We start from the raw sequence: 22945 nt of genomic DNA, 5'->3' as shown, positions 1-22945 counted from the left end.
CTAAACACTAACAACTTCGACACTCTCCCCTCCTCCCATCCCATCAATCACCACCAGATCTTCATTAAAGGTAAGTGTCAATTATTCTATTGTTATTGTTGTTATTGTAATTATTCTATTGCATTAAACTTAATATTTCATGTGGTAAAAATTTTTTTTTCATACTTTTGGGTGTCTTGCATGGATCAATTTGATTTCCAGTATTTCTTATGAGGAAAATTGATTCGCTTTTCGATATTTTCAGTATTCGATGAGCTCTCAAGAACAGATTAATATTGAATACCGGGGGTCCACTGTATATGTATATACTACAGTGGTACCTCAAATTTCGGCCATAATTCATTCCAGAAGGCTGTTCGAGTGCCGTTACCAAACGAAGTTGTTCCCATAAGGAATAATGTAAATTAGATTAGTCCATTTCAGACCTCCAAAAACACATTTACATAATTGTTTGAGTTGGGAGCTGTTCAAAATTCGAGGTACCACTGTATATACATAATATGTTACTAGTACCTTGAATCTGCTGTTATGAGGTAGGAATATAGCATCTGTTGGTACAATATTGTTCAGAATGAACAAAAAAGCATAATACCATGACTGGAACAATACTGTTCAGTAATTCAGCTTGAAGCAAAACACACAAACTATGAGGATTGACAAGGAAGTGGCAGAAGCTATACACAGTCTTAAGACTGGGTATGACTGGAACCTCACCAGTTATAACCATCACTGAAGTTGTTTTCAATGGCCGGAGAGATGAGCTTGGCGGCGGTGAGGATGGATCGTTCCGCCTCCTGCTTCATCTGTCGTTCCATCTTACGCAGTGGGTCGTTACGGATCACCTCCAGTATGAGGTTGGCCTGCGTGTCCTCCTGCAAGTTGACACTTCGTCTAACAACTGTATTAAATGATGATGACACAGGATAATAAAGTTAGTCTAAGTCGTTGTATACTTGACATTAATACAAACACTTCCTGCTATAGTTCTATACTTCTTATTGTCATCAATATACTTACCATTGTAGTTGTATACTCCCTGTCATCGTCAATATACTTACTGTCATAGTTGTATACCTGTTATCAGCAATACACTTACCGTCGTAGTTGCATACGCACTTCTTATTGTCGTCAATATACTTACCGTCATAGTTGTATACTTCTCGTCATCATCAATGCACTTACTGCAGTGGTGGTATACTTCTTGTCATCATCAACACACTTACTGTAGTGGTGGTATACTTCTCATCATGTCAATACACTTACCGTAGTGGTGGTATACTTCTCGTCATCATCAATATCCAGCTGACACTCCAACAAGCGCAGGAATCCCTTCTTCATGCGTTCCTTATCGCCGAGGGCGAAGTATGCAGTGACCAGGTCCAGGCCAGTCTTGAAGTTAGCCTCCTCCTGCATGATGTACTCAAAACTAGTACATGCCTCAGAGTACTGACCCATGCGCACGAACACCAGGCCTATGTTGTGCATAATTTTGATCCTGAAATTGATGAAAAAATGGACTCAGTCAAATACACCTACCATCCGACTTACGACCTACTCGACATACGTCCACTCGAATTACGACTGTGTATAGGCAGTGACCAGGTCGAGACTGGTCATAACGTTGGCCTACTCCAGCATGACGTACAGTAGACCATCAATTAACATGGTAGTTACGTTCCTGAAGGTTGTGTATAGTTAAAATTGTCTAAAACAAACCAAAGGATTTATGGGAAAAATAAGGTTACATTCTTTGGTCCTTAAAAATGGTAAACAACTTTTGCTTTTGGTCTCCAAATTGTAAACAAATGAAAATGATAATATAACTGTACCTGGTTCTTGATGTAATATGTTAATACATTAGTTTGTGCTACAAATATTACAGCAATAATATTATCTTCACTTGTGGTTGCTAGTGTTTTGTTGATTCCGAACATTGTAGAGGGATGCTGTGGCCCTACTGGGCTGAGGTGGATGACTGTGGAGTGTCAGCTGAGGTGGATGACTGTTGACTGTCAGCTGAGGTGGATGGTTGTGGATTGTCAGCTGAGGTGGATGGTTGTGGATTGTCAGCTGAGGCAGATGGTTGTGGATTGTCAGCTGAGGCAGATGGTTGTGGGTGTCAGCTGAGGTGGATGGTTGTGGAGTGTCAGCTGAGGTGGATGGTTGTGGATTGTCAGCTGAGGTGGATGACTGTGGAGTGTCAGCTGAGGTGGATGGTTGTGGAGTGTCAGCTGAGGTGGATGGTTGTAGATTGTCAGCTGAGGTGAATGACTGTGGATTGTCAGCAGAGGTGGATGGATGAGGTTCTGGCACTAGAGCCCATGGCTATACTGGAGAAGTGAGAATTCCTCTCGCCCAACATCACTTAAACAGGTGATGGTAAGCATCACCAGCTGTTCTACGCTGTCACTTACAAGTGACGATAAGCATCACCAGCTGTTCTAGGCTGTGTCACTTGCAGGTGACGATAAGCATCACCAGCTGCTCTAGGCCATGTATCACAGCAATGTTTCTAGATTTGTCAGGCTTCTCTTAAGTGAAAAAGTCTGCAACTTTACCAATAATATGGCAGAGTTTACATAGCTGTGGCAATGCACAACAGGACATCCCTCCCCACTGTACCCATTTCCAACGACTACCGCTAGAGGAGCTGTCACTGTAGACCTGTGTGACCATAGGCCTACCTTCTGTTCACTGTGCGACGTGCTGCATCCCTCTTGTTATCATAGCAGACAGCATACAAGCAAGAAGGTCTCAGTCTCTCAGTCTCTCTCTCTCTCTGCCCTACCAGGATAGGCCTGGTAGTGCAGCCTAGAGACCTGGCCCGTATCTTCATCTTACTCTGTTATCTTCCTTCCTTGTATCTCTACAGTGAGCTCTCCAAACATTCCTTCAGGACTCCTGTCTTCATCCTTATCTTCTAAGAGGCCATTCACATTGTCTAAGTGTTAAAGCAGACTGGTGAAAGTTGTGAGCCACAACTTTCACCAGTCTGCTTTAACACTTACAGTGGACCCCCGGTTAACGAACTTTTTTCATTAAAGAAGTATGTTCAGGTGCCAGTACTGACCGAATTTATTCCCATAAGGAATATTGTGAAGTAGATTAGTCCATTTCAGACCCCCAAACATACACGTACAAACGCACTTACATAAATACACTTACATAATTGGTCGCATTTGGAGGTGATCGTTAAGCGGGGGTCCACTGTATTTTCGTACTTTATTCCTCACACTTCAAGAACAGCTGGTAGCATCCTCACACTTCTAACACAGCTGGTACCATCCTCACACTTCTAACACAGCTGGTAGCATCCTCACACTTCTAACACAGCTGGTAGCATCCTCACACTTCTAACACAGCTGGTAGCATCCTCACACTTCTAACACAGCTGGTAGGATCCTCACACTTCTAACACAGCTGGTAGGATCCTCACACTTCTAACACAGCTGGTACCATCCTCACACTTCTAACACAGCTGGTACCATCCTCACACTTCTAACACAGCTGGTAGCATCCTCACACTTCAAGAACAGCTGGTAGCATCCTCACACTTCTAACACAGTTGGTAGCATCCTCACACTTCTAACACAGCTGGTAGCATCCTCACACTTCTAACACAGCTGGTAGGGTCCTCATGCTTCTAACACAGCTGGTAGGATCCTCACACTTCTAACACAGCTGGTAGCATCCTCACACTTCTAACACAGCTGGTAGCATCCTCACACTTCTAACACAGCTGGTAGCATCCTCACACTTCTAACACAGCTGGTAGCATCCTCACACTTCAAGAACAGCTGGTAGCATCCTCACACTTCTAACACAGCTGGTAGCATCCTCACACTTCTAACACAGCTGGTAGCATCCTCACACTTCAAGAACAGCTGGTAGCATCCTCACACTTCTAACACAGCTGGTAGCATCCTCACACTTCAAGAACAGCTGGTAGCATCCTCACACTTCTAACACAGCTGGTAGCATCCTCACACTTCTAACACAGCTGGTAGCATCCTCACACTTCTACCACAGCTGGTAGCATCCTCACACTTCTAACACAGCTGGTAGCATCCTCACACTTCAAACACAGCTGGTAGCATCCTCACACTTCTAACACAGCTGGTAGGATCCTCACACTTCTAACACAGCTGGTGGCATCCTCACACTTCTAACACAGCTGGTAGCATCCTCACACTTCTAACACAGCTGGTAGGGTCCTCATGCTTCTAACACAGCTGGTAGCATCCTCACACTTCTAACACAGCTGGTAGGATCCTCACACTTCTAACACAGCTGGTAGCATCCTCACACTTCTAACACAGCTGGTAGCATCCTCACACTTCTAACACAGCTGGTAGCATCCTCACACTTCTAACACAGCTGGTAGCATCCTCACACTTCTAACACAGCTGGTAGCATCCTCACACTTCTAACACAGCTGGTAGCATCCTCACACTTCTAACACAGCTGGTAGCATCCACACACATCTAACACAGCTGGTAGCATCCACACACATCTAACACAGCTGGTAGCATCCACACACATCTAACACAGCTGGTAGGGTCCTCATGCTTCTAACACAGCTGGTAGCATCCTCACACTTCTAACACAGCTGGTAGGATCCTCACACTTCTAACACAGCTGGTAGCATCCTCACACTTCTAACACAGCTGGTAGCATCCTCACACTTCTAACACAGCTGGTAGCATCCTCACACTTCTAACACAGCTGGTAGCATCCTCACACTTCTAACACAGCTGGTAGCATCCTCACACTTCTAACACAGCTGGTAGCATCCTCACACTTCTAACACAGCTGGTAGCATCCACACACATCTAACACAGCTGGTAGCATCCACACACTTCTAACACAGCTGGTAGCATCCTCACACTTCTAACACAGCTGGTAGCATCCACACACATCTAACACAGCTGGTAGCATCCACACACATCTAACACAGCTGGTAGCATCCACACACATCTAACACAGCTGGTAGCATCTGCAAGGTTAATATCTGCCAGAAGTCTGGCACTGCAGATGCAACATTGATTCAGCAAGTTTCCACAATGCAATCGTTGTACTAACCCTTTGAGGGTCGGTCACGTACACGTACGTCTTAACAGTCAGGGTTGGTCACATACTTATACGCCAAAATTCTAGCGGCTTTTAATCTGGTGGAAAAAAGCTGGTAGGCCTACATATGAAAGAATGGGTCTGCATGGTCAGTGTGTGTGCAGTATAAAAAAAACCTGAAGCACCCAGTGTATGAGGAAAAAACTCTGACTGTGTTTTTGGTTTAAAACAGCGACTTTGCAGTGTATTTTCGTATGGTATTTATGGTTGTAATCTCGTTTTCTTGGCCTCATTTGATGGAATGGAAGATATATTACAGAAATAGGGATGATTTTGATTAGTTTCATATTGAAAAGCAGAACCTTGAAATTGAGCTCAAATTAGTGAAAATGTTCGATTTTTGCCGATATTCAAGAGTACACAAATTACGCCACACGTCCAATACACGTCAACTGGCGTTTGTTTATCTGGAGTTTATCTGGAGAGAGTTCCGGGGGTCAACGCCCCCGCGGCCCGGTCTGTGACCAGGCCTCCTTAGGTCAGTGTCCCAGGATGCGACCCACACCAGTCGACTAACACCCAGGTACCCATTTTACTGATGGGGAACATAGACAACAGGTGGAAAGAAATACGTCCAATGTTTCTACTCTGGCTGGGAATCGAACCCAGGCCCTCACCGTGTGAAGCCAGAGCGTTAACCACCAGGCCACCAGAGCGTGTCTAATATTCTTTCACTAGTGCGTTGATATTATTTATACCATTTTTACAATAAAGCAGTAGTCTGCGTAACAATAAATCTTCTATTTTTTTGTGAAAATAAAAATTCAAAATGGAAAGCAAGAGTAATATAAGAGGGACCTGGAGATGTGACTGATGAACAGAGAAAATTTTATTTTAGTGCCAGGAATGTCTGCATTGTTTATTCTGGACCCTATTTTGAAATTGGCATCTTTAGAAATTTGTGTGAAACTTGCCGAATTGGCCAAATTGCCAATTTCTGACCACTTTATTGGGTAATTGAAATCGGTAAATGGGATTTTTCTTCTACTCAATCGATAGAACAAATGGAGTTCTAGCAAAATAGCTATGATGATAGTTGACTGGAACACTGGAATTGGCCGGAAATAGGGGGCACAGTGAGCAAAATCGCCAATGCATAAATATCGTCGGACCGCTAAGTTCGCGTGAGCATAATTCTGTAAATTTTCCATCAAATTTTGTACTTTTGGTCATGTTCTACATGGTACTGGGTACCTACCTCATACTTTTGTGGGTATTGGGTACCTACCTCATACTTTTGTGGGTATTGGGTACCTACCTCATACTTTTGTGGGTATTGGGTACCTACCTCATACTCTTGTGGGTATTGGGTACCTACCTCATACTCTTGTGGGTATTGGGTACCTACCTCATACTCATGTGGGTATTGGGTACCTGCCTCATATTCTTGTGGGTAGTGGGTACCTACCTCATACTCTTGTGGGTACTGGCTACCTACCTCATACTCTTGTGGGTATTGGGTACCTGCCTCATACTCTTGTGGGTATTGAGTACCTACCTCATACTCTTGTGGGTATTGAGTACCTACCTCATACTCTTGTGGGTATTGAGTACCTACCTCATACTCTTGTGGGTATTGGGTACCTACCTCATACTCTTTTGGGTACTGGCTACCTACCTCATACTCTTGTGGGTATTGGGTACCTACCTCATACTCTTATGGGTGTTGAGTACCTACCTCATACTCTTGTGGGTGTTGGGTACCTACCTCATACTCTTGTGGGTGTTGGGTACCTACCTCATACTCTTGTGGGTATTGAGTACCTACCTCATACTCTTGTGGGTATTGGGTATCTACCTCATACTCTTGTGGGTATTGGGTACCTACCTCATACTCTTGTTCTTGTGGGTATTGGGTACCTACCTCATACTCTTGTGGGTATTGAGTACCTATCTCATACTCTTGTGGGTATTGGGTATCTACCTCATACTCTTGTGGGTATTGGGTACCTACCTCATACTCTTGTTCTTGTGGGTATTGGGTACCTACCTCATACTCTTGTGGGTATTGAGTACCTATCTCATACTCTTGTGGGTATTGGGTATCTACCTCATACTCTTGTGGGTATTGGGTACCTACCTCATACTCTTGTTCTTGTGGGTATTGGGTACCTACCTCATACTCTTGTGGGTATTGAGTACCTACCTCATACTCTTGTGGGTATTGGATATCTACCTCATACTCTTGTGGGTATTGGGTACCTACCTCATACTCTTGTTCTTGTGGGTATTGGGTACCTACCTCATACTCTTGTGGGTATTGAGTACCTATCTCATACTCTTGTGGGTATTGGGTATCTACCTCATACTCTTGTGGGTATTGGGTACCTACCTCATACTCTTGTTCTTGTGGGTATTGGGTACCTACCTCATACTCTTGTGGGTATTGAGTACCTACCTCATACTCTTGTGGGTATTGGGTATCTACCTCATACTCTTGTGGGTACTGGGTACCTACCTCATACTCTTGTTCTTGTGGGTATTGGGTACCTACCTCATACTCTTGTGGGTATTGGGTACCTACCTCATACTCTTGTGGGTATTGAGTACCTATCTCATACTCTTGTTGGTATTGGGTACCTACCTCATACTCTTGTGGGTATTGAGTACCTACCTCATACTCTTGTGGGTATTGGGTACCTACCTTATACTCTTGTGGGTATTGAGTACCTATCTCATACTCTTGTTGGTACTGGGTACCTACCTCATACTCTTGTGGGTATTGGGTACCTACCTCATACTCTTGTGGGTATTGGGTACCTACCTCATACTCTTGTGGGTACTGGGTACCTACCTCATACTCTTGTGGGTATTGGGTACCTACCTCATACTCTTGTGGGTACCTGGTGGGTATTGGGTACCTACCTCATACTCTTGTGGGTATTGGGTACCTGCCTCATACTCTTGTGGGTATTGGGTACCTACCTCATACTCTTGTGGGTATTGGGTACCTGCCTCATACTCTTGTGGGTATTGGGTACCTACCTCATACTCTTGTGGGTACTGGGTACCTGCCTCATACTCTTTTGGGTATTGGGTACCTACCTCATACTCTTGTGGGTATTGGGTACCAACCTCATTCTCTTGTGGGTATTGGGTACCTACCTCATACTCTTGTGGGTATTGGGTACCTACCTCATACTCTTGTGGGTATTGAGTACCTACCTCATACTCTTGTGGGTATTGGGTACCTACCTCATACTCTTGTGGGTATTGGGTACCTACCTCATACTCTTGTGGGTATTGGGTACCTACCTCATACTCTTGTGGGTATTGGGTACCTACCTCATACTCTTGTGGGTATTGGGTACCTACCTCATTCTCTTATGGGTATTGGGTACCTACATCATACTCTTGTGGGTATTGGATACCTACCTTATACTCTTGTGGGTATTGGGTACCTGCCTCATACTCTTGTGGGTACCTCATACTCTTGTGGGTATTGGGTACCTACCTCATACTCTTGTGGGTATTGGGTACCTACCTCATACTCTTGTGGGTATTGGGTACCTACCTCATACTCTTGTGGGTATTGGGTACCTACCTCATACTCTTGTGGGTATTGGGTACCTACCTCATACTCTTGTGGGTATTTGGTACCTACCTCATACTCTTGTGGGTGTTGGGACCTCATACTCTTGTGGGTGTTGGGTACCTACCTCATACTCTTGTGGGTATTGGGTACCTACCTCATACTCTTGGGGGTACCTACCTCATACTCTTGTGGGTATTGGGTACCTACCTCATACTCTTGTGGGTTTTGGGTACCTACCTCATACTCTTGTGGGTATTGGGTACCTACCTCATACTCTTGTGGGTATTGGGTACCTGCCTCATACTCTTGTGGGTATTGGGTACCTACCTCATACTCTTGTGGGTATTGGGTACCTACCTCATACTCTTGTGGGTACCTACCTCATACTCTTGTGGGTACCTACCTCATACTCTTGTGGGTATTGGGTACCTACCTCATACTCTTGTGGGTATTGGGTACCTACCTCATACTCTTGTGGGTATTGGGTGGGTACCTACCTCATACTCTTGTGGGTATTGGGTACCTACCTCATACTCTTGTGGGTATTGGGTACCTACCTCATACTCTTGTGGGTATTGGGTACCTACCTCATACTCTTGTGGGTATTGGGTACCTACCTCATACTCTTGTGGGTACCTTACTCTTGTGGGTACCTACCTCATACTCTTGTGGGTATTGGGTACCTACCTCATACTCTTGTGGGTACCTACCTCATACTCTTGTGGGTATTGGGTACCTACCTCATACTCTTGTGGGTACCTTCATACTCTTGTGGGTATTGGGTACCTACCTCATACTCTTGTGGGTATTGGGTACCTACCTCATACTCTTGTGGGTATTGGGTACCTACCTCATACTCTTGTGGGTATTGGGTACCTATACTCTTGTGGGTATTGGGTACCTATCATACTCTTGTGGGTATTGGGTACCTACCTCATACTCTTGTGGGTATACCTCATACTCTTGTGGGTACCTACCTCATACTCTTGTGGGTATTGGGTACCTACCTCATACTCTTGTGGGTATTGGGTACCTACCTCATACTCTTGTACCTACCTCATACTCTTGTGGGTATTGGGTACCTACCTCATACTCTTGTGGGTATTGGGTACCTACCTCATACTCTTGTGGGTATTGGGGTACCTACCTCATACTCTTGTGGGTATTGGGTACCTACCTCATACTCTTGTGGGTGTTGGGTACCTACCTCATACTCTTGTGGGTATTGGGTACCTACCTCATACTCTTGTGGGTACCTACCTCATACTCTTGTGGGTATTGGGTACCTACCTCATACTCTTGTGGGTATTGGGTACCTACCTCATACTCTTGTGGGTGTATTGAGTACCTACCTCATACTCTTGTGGGAATTGGGTACCTACCTCATACTCTTGTGGGTATTGGGTACCTACCTCATACTCTTGAGGGTATTGGGTACCTACCTCATACTCTTGTGGGTATTGGGTTGGGTACCTACCTCATACTCTTGTGGGTATTGGGTACCTACCTCATACTCTTGTGGGTATTGGGTTGGGTACCTACCTCATACTCTTGTGGGTATTGGGTACCTACCTCATACTCTTGTGGGTATTGGGTACCTACCTCATACTCTTGTGGGTATTGGGTACCTACCTCATACTCTTGTGGGTATTGGGTACCTACCTCATACTCTTGTGGGTATTGGGTACCTACCTCATACTCTTGTGGGTATTGGGTACCTACCTCATACTCTTGTGGGTATTGGGTACCTACCTCATACTCTTGTGGGTATTGGGTACCTACCTCATACTCTTGTGGGTATTGGGTACCTACCTCATACTCTTGTGGGTATTGGGTACCTACCTCATACTCTTGTGGGTATTGGGTACCTACCTCATACTCTTGTGGGTATTGGGTACCTACCTCATACTCTTGTGGGTATTGGGTACCTACCTCATACTCTTGTGGGTATTGGGTACCTACCTCATACTCTTGTGGGTATTGGGTACCTACCTCATACTCTTGTGGGTATTGGGTACCTACCTCATACTCTTGTGGGTATTGGGTACCTATACCTCATACTCTTGTGGGTATTGGGTACCTCATACTCTTGTGGGTATTGGGTACCTACCTCATACTCTTGTGGGTATTGGGTACCTACCTCATACTCTTGTGGGTGTTGGGTACCTACCTCATACTCTTGTGGGTATTGGGTACCTACCTCATACTCTTGTGGGTATTGGGTACCTACCTCATACTCTTGTGGGTATTGGGTACCTACCTCATACTCTTGTGGGTATTGGGTACCTACCTCATACTCTTGTGGGTATTGGGTACCTACCTCATACTCTTGTGGGTACCTACCTCATACTCTTGTGGGTATTGGGTACCTACCTCATACTCTTGTGGGTATTGGGTACCTACCTCATACTCTTGTGGGTGTTGGGTACCTACCTCATACTCTTGTGGGTATTGGGTACCTACCTCATACTCTTGTGGGTATTGGGTACCTACCTTATACTCTTGTGGGTATTGGGTACCTACCTCATACTCTTGTGGGTATTGGGTACCTACCTCATTCTCTTATGGGTATTGGGTACCTACATCATACTCTTGTGGGTATTGGGTACCTACCTCATACTCTTGTGGGTATTGGGTACCTACCTCATACTCTTGTGGGTATTGGGTACCTGCCTCATACTCTTGTGGGTATTGGGTACCTACCTCATACTCTTGTGGGTATTGGGTACCTACCTCATACTCTTGTGGGTGTTGGGTACCTACCTCATACTCTTGTGGGTATTGGGTACCTACCTCATACTCTTGTGGGTACCTACCTCATACTCTTGTGGGTATTGGGTACCTACCTCATACTCTTGTGGGTGTTGGGTACCTACCTCATACTCTTGTGGGTATTGGGTACCTACCTCATACTCTTGTGGGTATTGGGTACCTACCTCATACTCTTGTGGGTATTGGGTACCTACCTCATACTCTTGTGGGTATTGGGTACCTTCATACTTTTGTGGGTATTGGGTACCTACCTCATACTCTTGTGGGTATTGGGTACCTACCTCATACTCTTGTGGGTATTGGGTACCTACCTCATACTCTTGTGGGTATTGGGTACCTACCTCATACTCTTGTGGGTATTGGGTACCTACCTCATACTCTTGTGGGTATTCCTCATACTCTTGTGTGTATTGGGTACCTACCTCATACTCTTGTGGGTATTGGGTACCTACCTCATACTCTTGTGGGTATTGGGTACCTACCTCATACTCTTGTGGGTATTGGGTACCTACCTCATACTCTTGTGGGTATTGGGTACCTACCTCATACTCTTGTGGGTATTGGGTACCTACCTCATACTCTTGTGGGTATTGGGTACCTACCTCATACTCTTGTGGGTATTGGGTACCTACCTCATACTCTTGTGGGTATTGGGTACCTACCTCATACTCTTGTGGGTATTGGGTACCTACCTCATACTCTTGTGGGTATTGGGTACCTACCTCATACTCTTGTGGGTATTGGGTACCTACCTCATACTCTTGTGGGTATTGGGTACCTACCTCATACTCTTGTGGGTATTGGGTACCTACCTCATACTCTTGTGGGTATTGGGTACCTGGTCCAGTGCCATACGGTAGAACTTAACAGCCTTGTTATATTGGTTCATCTTGTAATAAATGTTCCCCATGTTCACTCTCAGTCTGCCAGAGTTGTTGAACATGCGGTCCTTGGTGATCACCTGGTAGGTGTTCAACGCCTCGGTGAACATGTCATTTGCTGCGTACTGGTTGGCCAGGTTGAACAACACCTGTGAACACCAGTGTTGTTAGTGGGGCATTGGTTGAACATCTGTGAACACCAGTGTTGTTAGTGGGGCATTGGTTGAACATCTGTGAACACCAGTGTTGTTAGTGGGGCATTGGTTGAACATCTGTGAACACCAGTGTTGTTAGTGGGGCATTGGTTGAACATCTGTGAACACCAGTGTTGTTAGTGGGGCATTGGTTGAACATCTGTGAACACCAGTGTTGTTAGTGGGGCATTGGTTGAACATCTGTGAACACCAGTGTTGTTTGTGGGGCATTGGTTGAACATCTGTGAACACCAGTGTTGTTAGTGGGGCATTGGTTGAACATCTGTGAACACCAGTGTTGTTAGTGGGGCATTGGTTGAACATCTGTGAACACCAGTGTTGTTAGTGGGGCATTGGTTGAACATCTGTGAACACCAGTGTTGTTAGTGGGGCATTGGTTGAACATCTGTGAACACGTGTTGTTAGTGGTGAATAAGGTTGAACAACACCTGTGAACAAGTGTTAGTGGTGAATAATGTTGAACAAGAGTGTCAGTACTGGCATCACTTCAATACACAGAGGTGTAGGCCTAACAGGTGTAAACAACTGTAGGCCTAACATGTAAATAACTGTAGGCCTAACAGGTGTAAACAACTGTAGGCTTAACATGTAAATAACTGCAGGCCTAACAGGTGTAAAGAACTGTAGGCCTAACATGTAAATAACTGTAGGCCTAACAGGTGTAAACAACTGTAGGTCTATAACTCACCATTCTTGTTCAAAATTTTTGTATTTTTTTCGCAAAACATCTGCGCAAATTTTTTGTGAAAATTTTTCGTAAATTTTTTGTAAAAGTTTGCGTAAAAATTTATGTTAAAAACCTTTACTAAAAATATCGTAAATTTGTTCATAAAAAAACTGCCTAAAAATTTGCATACAAATTTATGTAAAAATCTTTGTAAATGCTTTTGTAAAAATTTCTGTAAAAAAAAAAATCGTAAAAAATCATCCCGGGACTATAATAACTATCACCACCTTGAACACATGCAACACCCGCCAGATCACTCACTGAACAAAGGTACCAACGATGCAATATACAAATGCTATGCTTTATACACTCCCAAAATTATCGGCAAGGCCTCTTTATAGACCTATGCAAAACTTTCGTTGTGGCAGGTCAGCTTAAAATTGGTATCAGAGGTCATAAAATTGAACACTATGGTATCAGAGGTCACACAATTGAACACTATGGTATCAGAGGTCATAAAATTTAACACTATGGTATCAGAGGTCACACAATTGAACACTATGGTATCAGAGGTCACACAATTGAACACTATGGTATCAGAGGTCACACAATTGAACACTATGGTATCAGAGGTCACACAATTGAACACTATGGTATCAGAGGTCACACAATTGAACACTATGGTATGAGAGGTTAGGATGTGTAGGAGAGAGGGAGACTACTTCCCGGTAAAAAGAGGTCTTAGACAGGAATGTGTAATGTCACCATGGTTGTTTAACATATTTATAGATGGGCTTGTAAGAGAAGTGAGTGCTTGGGTGTTGGGGAGAGGGGTGGGATTCAAATATATGAAATATAACACAAAGTGAGAATTGTGACAGTTGTTTTTACTGATGACACTGTGATTTCTGGGAGATTCTGAAGGGAGGTTGCAAAAGTTAGTTGACGAGTTTGGAAGGGTATGTAAAGGAAGGCAATTGAAAGACAGGGAGGGAGTATGGAGGAAGTGAATATGTTCAGATATATGGGAGTAGACTTGTCAGATGGGTCTATGAAAGACCAGGTGAATAATAGAATTGATGAGGTGAAAAAGGTGTGCGGTGTACTGAAGAGTCTGTGGAGACAAAAAACATTATCTATGGAGGCAAAGAGGGGAATGTATGAGTGTATAGTGGTACCAACACCCTTATATGGGTGTGAAGCATGGGTGGTGAATGTTGCAAATAGGAGAAGGCTGGAGGCAGTAGAGATGTCATGTCTGAGGGCAATGTGTGGTGTGAATATAATGCAGAGAATCCATAACTTGGAGATAAGAAGGAGGTGATGCATTACTAAAAGTATTATCCACAGGGCTGAGGAGGGGTTGTTGAGATGGTTCAGACATTTAGAGAAGATGGAACAAAATACCACCATGTTCACCAGAGAGCTGTAAACTCACAAGAACGACACAAACACAACATACAAAGAAGGTCAAGTCAAGTTTATGTTGTCAGAGAGACCAGTTTGTTCCCTCTGTCATATCAACAATCATTCCTGGTATACACAACATAACACGTACACATCAAGTACACAACAGGTACATAACATGCTCACAACGTACAGAGAAAGTCAGGTCAAGGTTATGACCATCAGACAGACCAGCTTGTTCCCTCTGTCGTATCAAGGATCGTTCTTTGCTGGAGGCTTCCTTGGCACGCTCCAGTGCCAGACGCACCTCACCCTTCGCTGCTGCTGTACAAGACTCCTCGATCAGTGTCATCACGCGCCGTTCCAGAGCCTTGATCTTCTCCTCAGCACTGAACAATAACAACAATAATTATTTTATTGACAAATAAGAAGAAAAATATCAGCAATTATATTACTACTACTAATACATGAAATAATAATACCAATAATAATACGTACATACAATATTAAAACTAAAAATAATACCAATATCAAAAAAAATAATAATGCCAATAATATACTTAATAACAATAATATGTACGTACTTAATAACAATAATAAAAAATAATAATAACAATAATAATAATACTGTAATATGATTGCTGTAAATTACCTGCCTTATGAATCAGACTGTAAGACTGTAGTAACTGACTACTGTCTTACAAGACAGACTGTAGTAACTGACTACTGTCTTACAAGACAGACTGTAGTAACTGACCTCTCCTCAGTCTTGGAGATGAGTGCTGGTGCTGGTCCCTTGTTAGCCTGATGCAATGGATCAAACACGCTACCATGAGAGGTGTAGCCTGTACCCCTCATGCTGGTCATAGGTCGACGCAATCCATCGCTGGACCCACCGCCGCCCCCGCCCGCACCGCCGCCCAGTGAACTGTGTAGAGGAGCCTGTATGTGTGGATGTAGTTATTAGCTACAAGATTGAGCACCGACTACCTTATATCTACCACAAGACTGATGACTGACTACCTTATAACTACTACAAGACTTAGGAGTGACTAATAATTAAATCATTAAAAAACAAGGCAGGAGACCTAAATAACTTGCCACCAATCATGTATAAAATTCCCAACCATACTCAAGACAGCAAGAGTCACCCTGATCCACAAAGGAGGCGATCCTACAGAACTAAATAACTACAGACCAATATCTAACTTGCCTTTGCTCTCCAAAATCTTCGAAAAAAAATACATAAACAAATCTACTCCTACCTCGTATCCCATAACATACTGAACCCCTGCCAGTTTGGGTTTAGGCTGATAAAAAGCACGAATGATGCAATTATTCAGATGCTCGAATTACTATATACAGCACTTGAAGAAAATAAATATCCTCTGGGGCTCTTCATAGACCTACAGACAGCATTTGATACAGCAGACCAAAATATCTTGCACCTAAAACTAGATTATTACGGGGTCAGAGGACACTCTGACACCAGTATGTATACACAAATAGTGTGACCTCCAATACTCACCAATATCAACCCTCCACTCAAACTTCTCCTAGACAGCTCAACAGAACACAGGCATAACATGAAGCACAAAATACTTTTTGACATCCCTCGTGTCCGTCTCACACTACGCTAAATTCTAACCAAATTTAAAGCAACTCTCCCAAATATTTTATTATCCCTTAACTATTAAGCCATTATTACAAACTTTAAAATGTATGTTTGCATCATTAACCCTTTCAGGGTTGAGAGGCCCTCTCCTAAACTCGTTCTCAGGGTCAAAAATGTTTTGGAAAAAAAAAAAAAATTCTTATGAAATGATAGAGAATCTTTTCCCGATCATAATGACACCAAAAGTATGAAATCTGATGGAAAACTTATGGAATTATGCTCTCGCAAAGTTAGCAGTCTCGACGATGTTTACGCATCGGCGATTTCACCCACTTTGAGCCCTATTTTCGGCCAATTTCAGTGAACTAGTTGATAAAAATCATATCTATTTTGCTAGAACTCCATTTTTTTCTATCGAATGAGTACAGGAAACCACCCATTTACTGATTTCAACTATCCAATAGTGTGGTCAGAAATTGGCAATTTTGCCAATCTCACACAAATTTCAGAAGATGCCAATTTCCAAAGAGTCCAGAATAAACAAGACATTCCTGGCACTAAAATAACATTTCCTCTGTTGGTCAGTCACATCCCCATGCCTCTCTTACATCTCTTCTGCTTTCCACTTTGAATTTTTGTCACAAAAAATAGAAGATTTACTGTTATACAGACTGCTGCATTAGTGTAGAAATGGTATAAATAATATCAGCGCACTTGTGAAAGAATATTAGACTCACCAGTTGATATGTATTGGACGCTTGGCATGATTTATTTACTTTTGAACTTTGGTAAAAATCGAACATTTCTGCTACTTTGAGCTCAATTTCAAGGTACTTTTCATTAGGAAACCAATCAAAATCATCTCAATTTCTGTAATATGTCTTCCATTCTATAAAATGAGACCAGGAAAACTAGAATACAACAATAAATACCATACGAAAGTACAGTGCAAAGTTGCTGTTTTAATCCAAAAACACGGTCAAAGTTTTTTATTTTCTTATTATGCACTGTGTGCTGAAGGATTTTTTTTTTATACTGCGCACACTGACCACATAGACCCATTCTTTCATAGATAGGCCTACCAGCTTTCTCTCACTGGATCTGAAGGCACTAGAATTTAGGCGTTCTAGTACGTCAATAACCCTGGTGCGTAAGCTGTACTACTAGTGTACATTAAAAACCCTGAAAGGGCTAATTGTACTACCTCAAATTAATAACAGAGTAAAATATTGAATATTGTATTCAACTACTCTTCACCTATCTAGATTTAAGTAGTCTATAAGTATCCATCAAAAATGGGGCAAATGGCCAGATCTCTGGATGTTAGGATTAGGGAACACAAAAATGCCTGCAGCAATGATGATAAAAAAAACGTGTGTTTAACCCTTTCAGGGTCCAGAGGCCAAATTTCAAAGTGTGCACCAGGGTCAAAGAATTTTCAAAAAATAATTTTGTTATTTTTTCTTATGAAATGGTAGTGAATCTTTTTCTGAATGTAATAAAACAAAAAGTACGAAATTTGATGAAAAATTTACAAAATTATGCTCTCGTGAATTTTGATGTGTCAGCGATATTTACACATCGGTGATTTTGCCAACTTTGACCAATTACATTATTCCAATTACATTAGGCCAATTACATTATTCCAGTCGAAAAAATTCTTAGCTATTTCACTAGTATTACTTCTATTCTATCGATTAAGCACAAGAAATTGCCCAGTCAACTGTTTCAACTACAAAATAAAGTGATCGGAAATTGGTAATTTGGCCAATTTAGTGCAAAGTTCAAAATATTCCAATTTCAGAACAGTGTCCAGAATAAACAATGTAGGTATTCCTGGCACTAAACTAACATTTCCTCTGTTTATTGTTTACATTTTCAGGCTTTACAAATGAATTCCATATTGATTTTTTATTCACATAACGAATTTTTATTCAAACCAAAAAATAGAAGATTTACTGTAATGCAATACTGTAATAACTGTATAAATAATAATAGCACATTTGTGAACATATATCAGACCCACCAGCTGGTGTGTATTAGACGTGCGAGGTCGTTTGTTTACTCTTGAACATCAACAAAAATTTAACATTTCCGCTACTTAGAGCTCAGTTTCAAGCCATTTTCAGTACTAAAACCAACCAAAATCATCTCTATTTTTGTAATATATCTTCCATTCTATCAAATGAGACCAAGAAATCGCAAATACAACTATAAACAACATACAAAAAAATACTGCAAATTCGCTGTTTAATAAAATATTATGATCTCAGTTTTTTTCTCTCATTATACACAGTGTGCTGCAGGATTTGTTTTATGTGGTGCGCACATACCACATAGATGTATTTTCTCATATCTAGGCCCAAATTTATCGCTCACAGCTTATCAGAGTGGGCTGAGCTCATGGCGTAGATCTACGGTTTGGACACTCAACGTAAAGCCGTGGATCTACAGCACGGACCCTGAAAGGGTTAACATAGTGGGGCTAGACTAGTAATTAAGGGAGATGATTTAAGATGGTAAAAGTGCATCTCCAAATTGTTAATCAACAGGATATTGCCCATTTTGGAGACCGCCGTAACATAATGTTGACAGGTCCTTCTCCAACCCAATCCATCTCTGCACATCATCATCTACTACTACTACTACTACTACTACTACTACCACTACTACTACTACTACCACTACTACTACTACCACTACTACTACTACCACCACTACTACTACTACCACTACTACTACCACCACTACTACTACTACTACTACCACCACTACTACTACTACTACCACTACTACCACTACTACTACTACCACTACTACCACCACTACTACTACTACTACCACTACTACTACTACCACTACTACTACTACCACCACTACTACTACTACCACTACTACTACTACTACCACTACTACTACTACCACTACTACTACTACCACCACTACTACTACTACCACTACTACTACCACCACTACTACTACTACTACCACCACTACTACTACTACTACCACTACTACCACTACTACTACTACCACTACTACCACCACTACTACTACTACTACCACTACTACTACTACCACTACTACTACTACCACCACTACTACTACTACCACTACTACTACTACTACCACCACTACTACTACTACCACCACTACTACTACTACTACCACCACTACTACTACTACTACCACCACTACTACTACTACTACCACCACTACTACTACTACCACCACCACCACTACTACTACCACCACTACTACTACTACTACCACTACTACTACCACCACTACTACTACTACCACCACTACTACTACTACCACTACTACTACCACCACCACTACTACTACTACCACCACTACTACTACTACCACTACTACTACTACCACCACTACTACTACTACCACTACTACTACCACCACTACTACTACTACCACCACTACTACTACTACCACCACTACTACTACCACCACTACTACTACTACCACCACTACTACAGACTCTCCTCACTTAACACTTTGACTGTCGCAACCCCGAATCCTGAGGTGTCTCCTGGTGTCGCAAAATTTAAAAAAAAAAATTATTTTTTCTTATGAAATGATAGAGAATCTTTTCCTGATTGTAATGGCACCAAAAACTGACGGAATTATGCTCTCGCGAAGTTAGCGATTTCGGAGCTGTTTACAAATCGGCGATTTCGCCCACTTTGAGCCCTATTTTCGGCTAATTCCATTGTTCCAGTCGCCCAAACTCATAGCTATTTCTTTAGAACTCCATTTTTTCTATCGATTGAGTACAAGAAACTGCCCATTTACCGATTTCAACTACCTAATAATGTGGTCAGAAATTTGCAATTTCACGAAAACTGAAAAATATGACAATTTCAAAATAAGGTCCAGAATGAACAATGCAGACATTCCTGGCTCTAAAATAACATTTTCTTTGTTCATCAGTCATGTCTCCAGGTCCCTGTGATATTACTCTTGCTTTCTATTTTGAATTTTTATTCAAACAAAAAATAGAAGACTTACTATTATGCAGGCTACTGCAATACTGTAATAATTGTATAAATAACATCAACCCATTCATGACTGCATATTAGAATGGCTAGTTGGACATATATTGGACAATGGCATCATTTGTTTACTTTTGAACACTGGCAAAAATCAAACATTTCCCCTACTTTGAGCTCCATTTCTAGGTTCTTTTTATAGTAAAATCAATCAAAATCACCTCTATTTCTATAATATGTTTTCCATTCTATCAAATGAGACCAAGAAAACGAGAATACAACCATAAATACTATACGAAAATAGACCACAAAGTCGGCATTTTAATTAAAAAAATGGTCGGAGTTTTTTTTTTCTCATTATGCACTGCGTGCTCCAGGATTTTTTTATATGGTGCACACTGACCACACAGACCAATTCTCTCACATGTGGGCCTACCAGCTTTCTCCTGCTTGATTTGAAGCCGCTAGAATTTATGAGTACAGTGGACCCCCGCTTAACGATCACCTCCAAATGCGACCAATTATGTAAGTGTATTTATGTAAGTGCATTTGTACGTGTATGTTTGGGGGTCTGAAATGGACTAATCTACTTCACAATATTCCTTATGGGAAAAAATTCGGTCAGTACTGGCACCTGAACATACTACTGGAATGAAAAAAGTTCGTTAACCGGGGGTCCACTGTATATATACGTCAAACACGGCACCTTGTAAGACGTATATATACGGCCGTGACAGTCAAAGGGTTAATGATGGAGTTCCGTTCCTAAGACCTCGTCGGTCAACAAATTCATCAGTAAGCAAGGAACATACTATAATGGTAGTGAGTTTGTGTCAACCATCTTTGATAATGTTTTAATGTCACCTTTGCACCATTTATAACATTTCTGGTAAATTTTTAAATGTTTATACAGTAGTGTACTGTATATTGTAATAAACAGAATAAAGGAAATCAGCTCTAACATATATTATTTAGGTATGAATACTGGCCAAAGAGCCCATCGTAAGTCCGAGTCGTTGGTAAACGAGTACAAACATCGCTAAGTGAGGATATTCTGTACTCGTTTCTTAGTTATCTCTGTATTATTACTGAAGAAGCCACTCGTGGAGAAACGTTTCCTTTAATAAATGTCCCGAACTGCACATAAGTGTCTTTTTCTGCACACAAAGCGAGTAGAATTCTTGGCTTCATATCAAGAAGTATAACTAACAGAAGTCCTCAGGTTGTTCTTCAACTCTATATATCCTTGGCTAGGCCTCATTCAAATTATGCTGCGCAGTTCTCATTGCCATATTACAGAATAGACATAAATGTGCTGGAAAACGTACAGAGGAGGATGATAAAGATGATCCCATGTATCAGAAATCTTCCCTATGAGGATAGACTGAGGCCCTGAATCTGCACTATGAGGATAGACTGAGGCCCTGAATCTTCCCTATGAGGATAGACTGAGGCCCTGAATCTGCACTATGAGGATAGACTGAGGCCCTGAATCTTCCCTATGAGGATAGACTGAGGCCCTGAATCTGCACTATGAGGATAGATTGAGGCTCTGAATCTGCACTATGAGGATAGACTGAGGCCCTGAATCTGCACTATGAGGATAGACTGAGGCCCTGAATCTGCACTATGAGGATAGACTGAGGCCCTGAATCTGCACTATGAGGATAGACTGAGGCCCTGAATCTGCACTATGAGGATAGACTGAGGCCCTGAATCTGCACTATGAGGATAGACTGAGGCCCTGAATCTGCACTATGAGGCTAGACTGAGGCCCTGAATCTGCACTATGAGGATAGACTGAGGCCCTGAATCTGCACTATGAGGCTAGACTGAGGCCCTGAATCTGCACTATGAGGATAGACTGAGGCCCTGAATCTGCACTATGAGGATAGACTGAGGCCCTGAATCTGCACTATGAGGATAGACTGAGGCCCTGAATCTGCACTATGAGGATAGACTGAGGCCCTGAATCTTCCCTATGAGGATAGACTGAGGCCCTGAAGCTGTTCTCTCTTGAAAGGCACAGAATTAGGGGGGGGATATGACTGAGGAGTATACTGTAAATGGAAAATGAGAATAAATAAAGGGAAAGTAAATAATGTACTAAAAATATCTAACCAAGACAGGACTCACAGCAATGGTTTGAAGTTGGAAAAATTTAGATTCAGAAAAGATATAGGAGAGCACTGGTTTGGCAACAGACTTGTGGATGAGTGGAACAAACTCCTGAGTACTGTCATAGAAGCTAAAACTTTGTGTAGCTTTAAAAATAGGTTAGATAAATACAAGAGTGGGTGTGAGTTGGCCTCACATGAGCTAGTATGCCTGATGCTGGACTTCTTCTTTCTTATATTCTTAACAAGAAAGGAAAACTTCTACAGTGACAAATCCACGACTAAGAGTCATAAAAGGAAAGTTGTGTGTGAGTGATGCTTCAACAAGATGATGACTGTGAAAGCTAAAAGTAGTGTAGATGGTGACTGTGAAAGCTAAAAGTAGTGTAGATGGTGACTGTGAAAGCTAAAAGTAGTGTAGATGGTGACTGTGAAAGCTAAAAGTAGTGTAGATGGTGACTGTGAAGGCTAGAAGTAGGGTAGATGGTGACTGTGAAGGCTAGAAGTAGTGTAGATGGTGACTGTGAAGGCTAGAAGTAGGGCAGATGGTGATTGTGAAGGCTAGAAGTAGTGTAGATGGTGACTGTGAAGGCTAG

The 22945-nt window shown here is 42.2% G+C and overlaps 1 protein-coding gene across 2 annotated transcripts in view; it reads right to left on the bottom strand.

Moving 5' to 3' along the window:
• nompB (intraflagellar transport protein 88-like protein nompB) overlaps nucleotides 1-22945 on the bottom strand; it is an 88686-nt gene that overhangs the window by 46079 nt on the left and 19662 nt on the right. For both annotated transcript variants that reach the window (XM_070079856.1, XM_070079857.1), the window contains exons 4-8: nucleotides 15365-15549; nucleotides 14801-14996; nucleotides 12250-12467; nucleotides 1264-1495; nucleotides 715-872 (exon numbers count right to left, since the gene is read on the bottom strand). In XM_070079856.1, coding sequence (XP_069935957.1) covers nucleotides 715-872; nucleotides 1264-1495; nucleotides 12250-12467; nucleotides 14801-14996; nucleotides 15365-15549 — 989 coding nt within the window. The remainder of the gene's footprint in view (nucleotides 1-714; nucleotides 873-1263; nucleotides 1496-12249; nucleotides 12468-14800; nucleotides 14997-15364; nucleotides 15550-22945) is intronic.

Source organism: Cherax quadricarinatus, unplaced genomic scaffold (genome assembly GCF_038502225.1).
Source record: "Cherax quadricarinatus isolate ZL_2023a unplaced genomic scaffold, ASM3850222v1 Contig30, whole genome shotgun sequence".
Classification (NCBI taxonomy): Eukaryota; Metazoa; Arthropoda; class Malacostraca; order Decapoda; family Parastacidae; genus Cherax; species Cherax quadricarinatus.
This window is presented reverse-complemented; position numbering and strand designations above follow the sequence as displayed.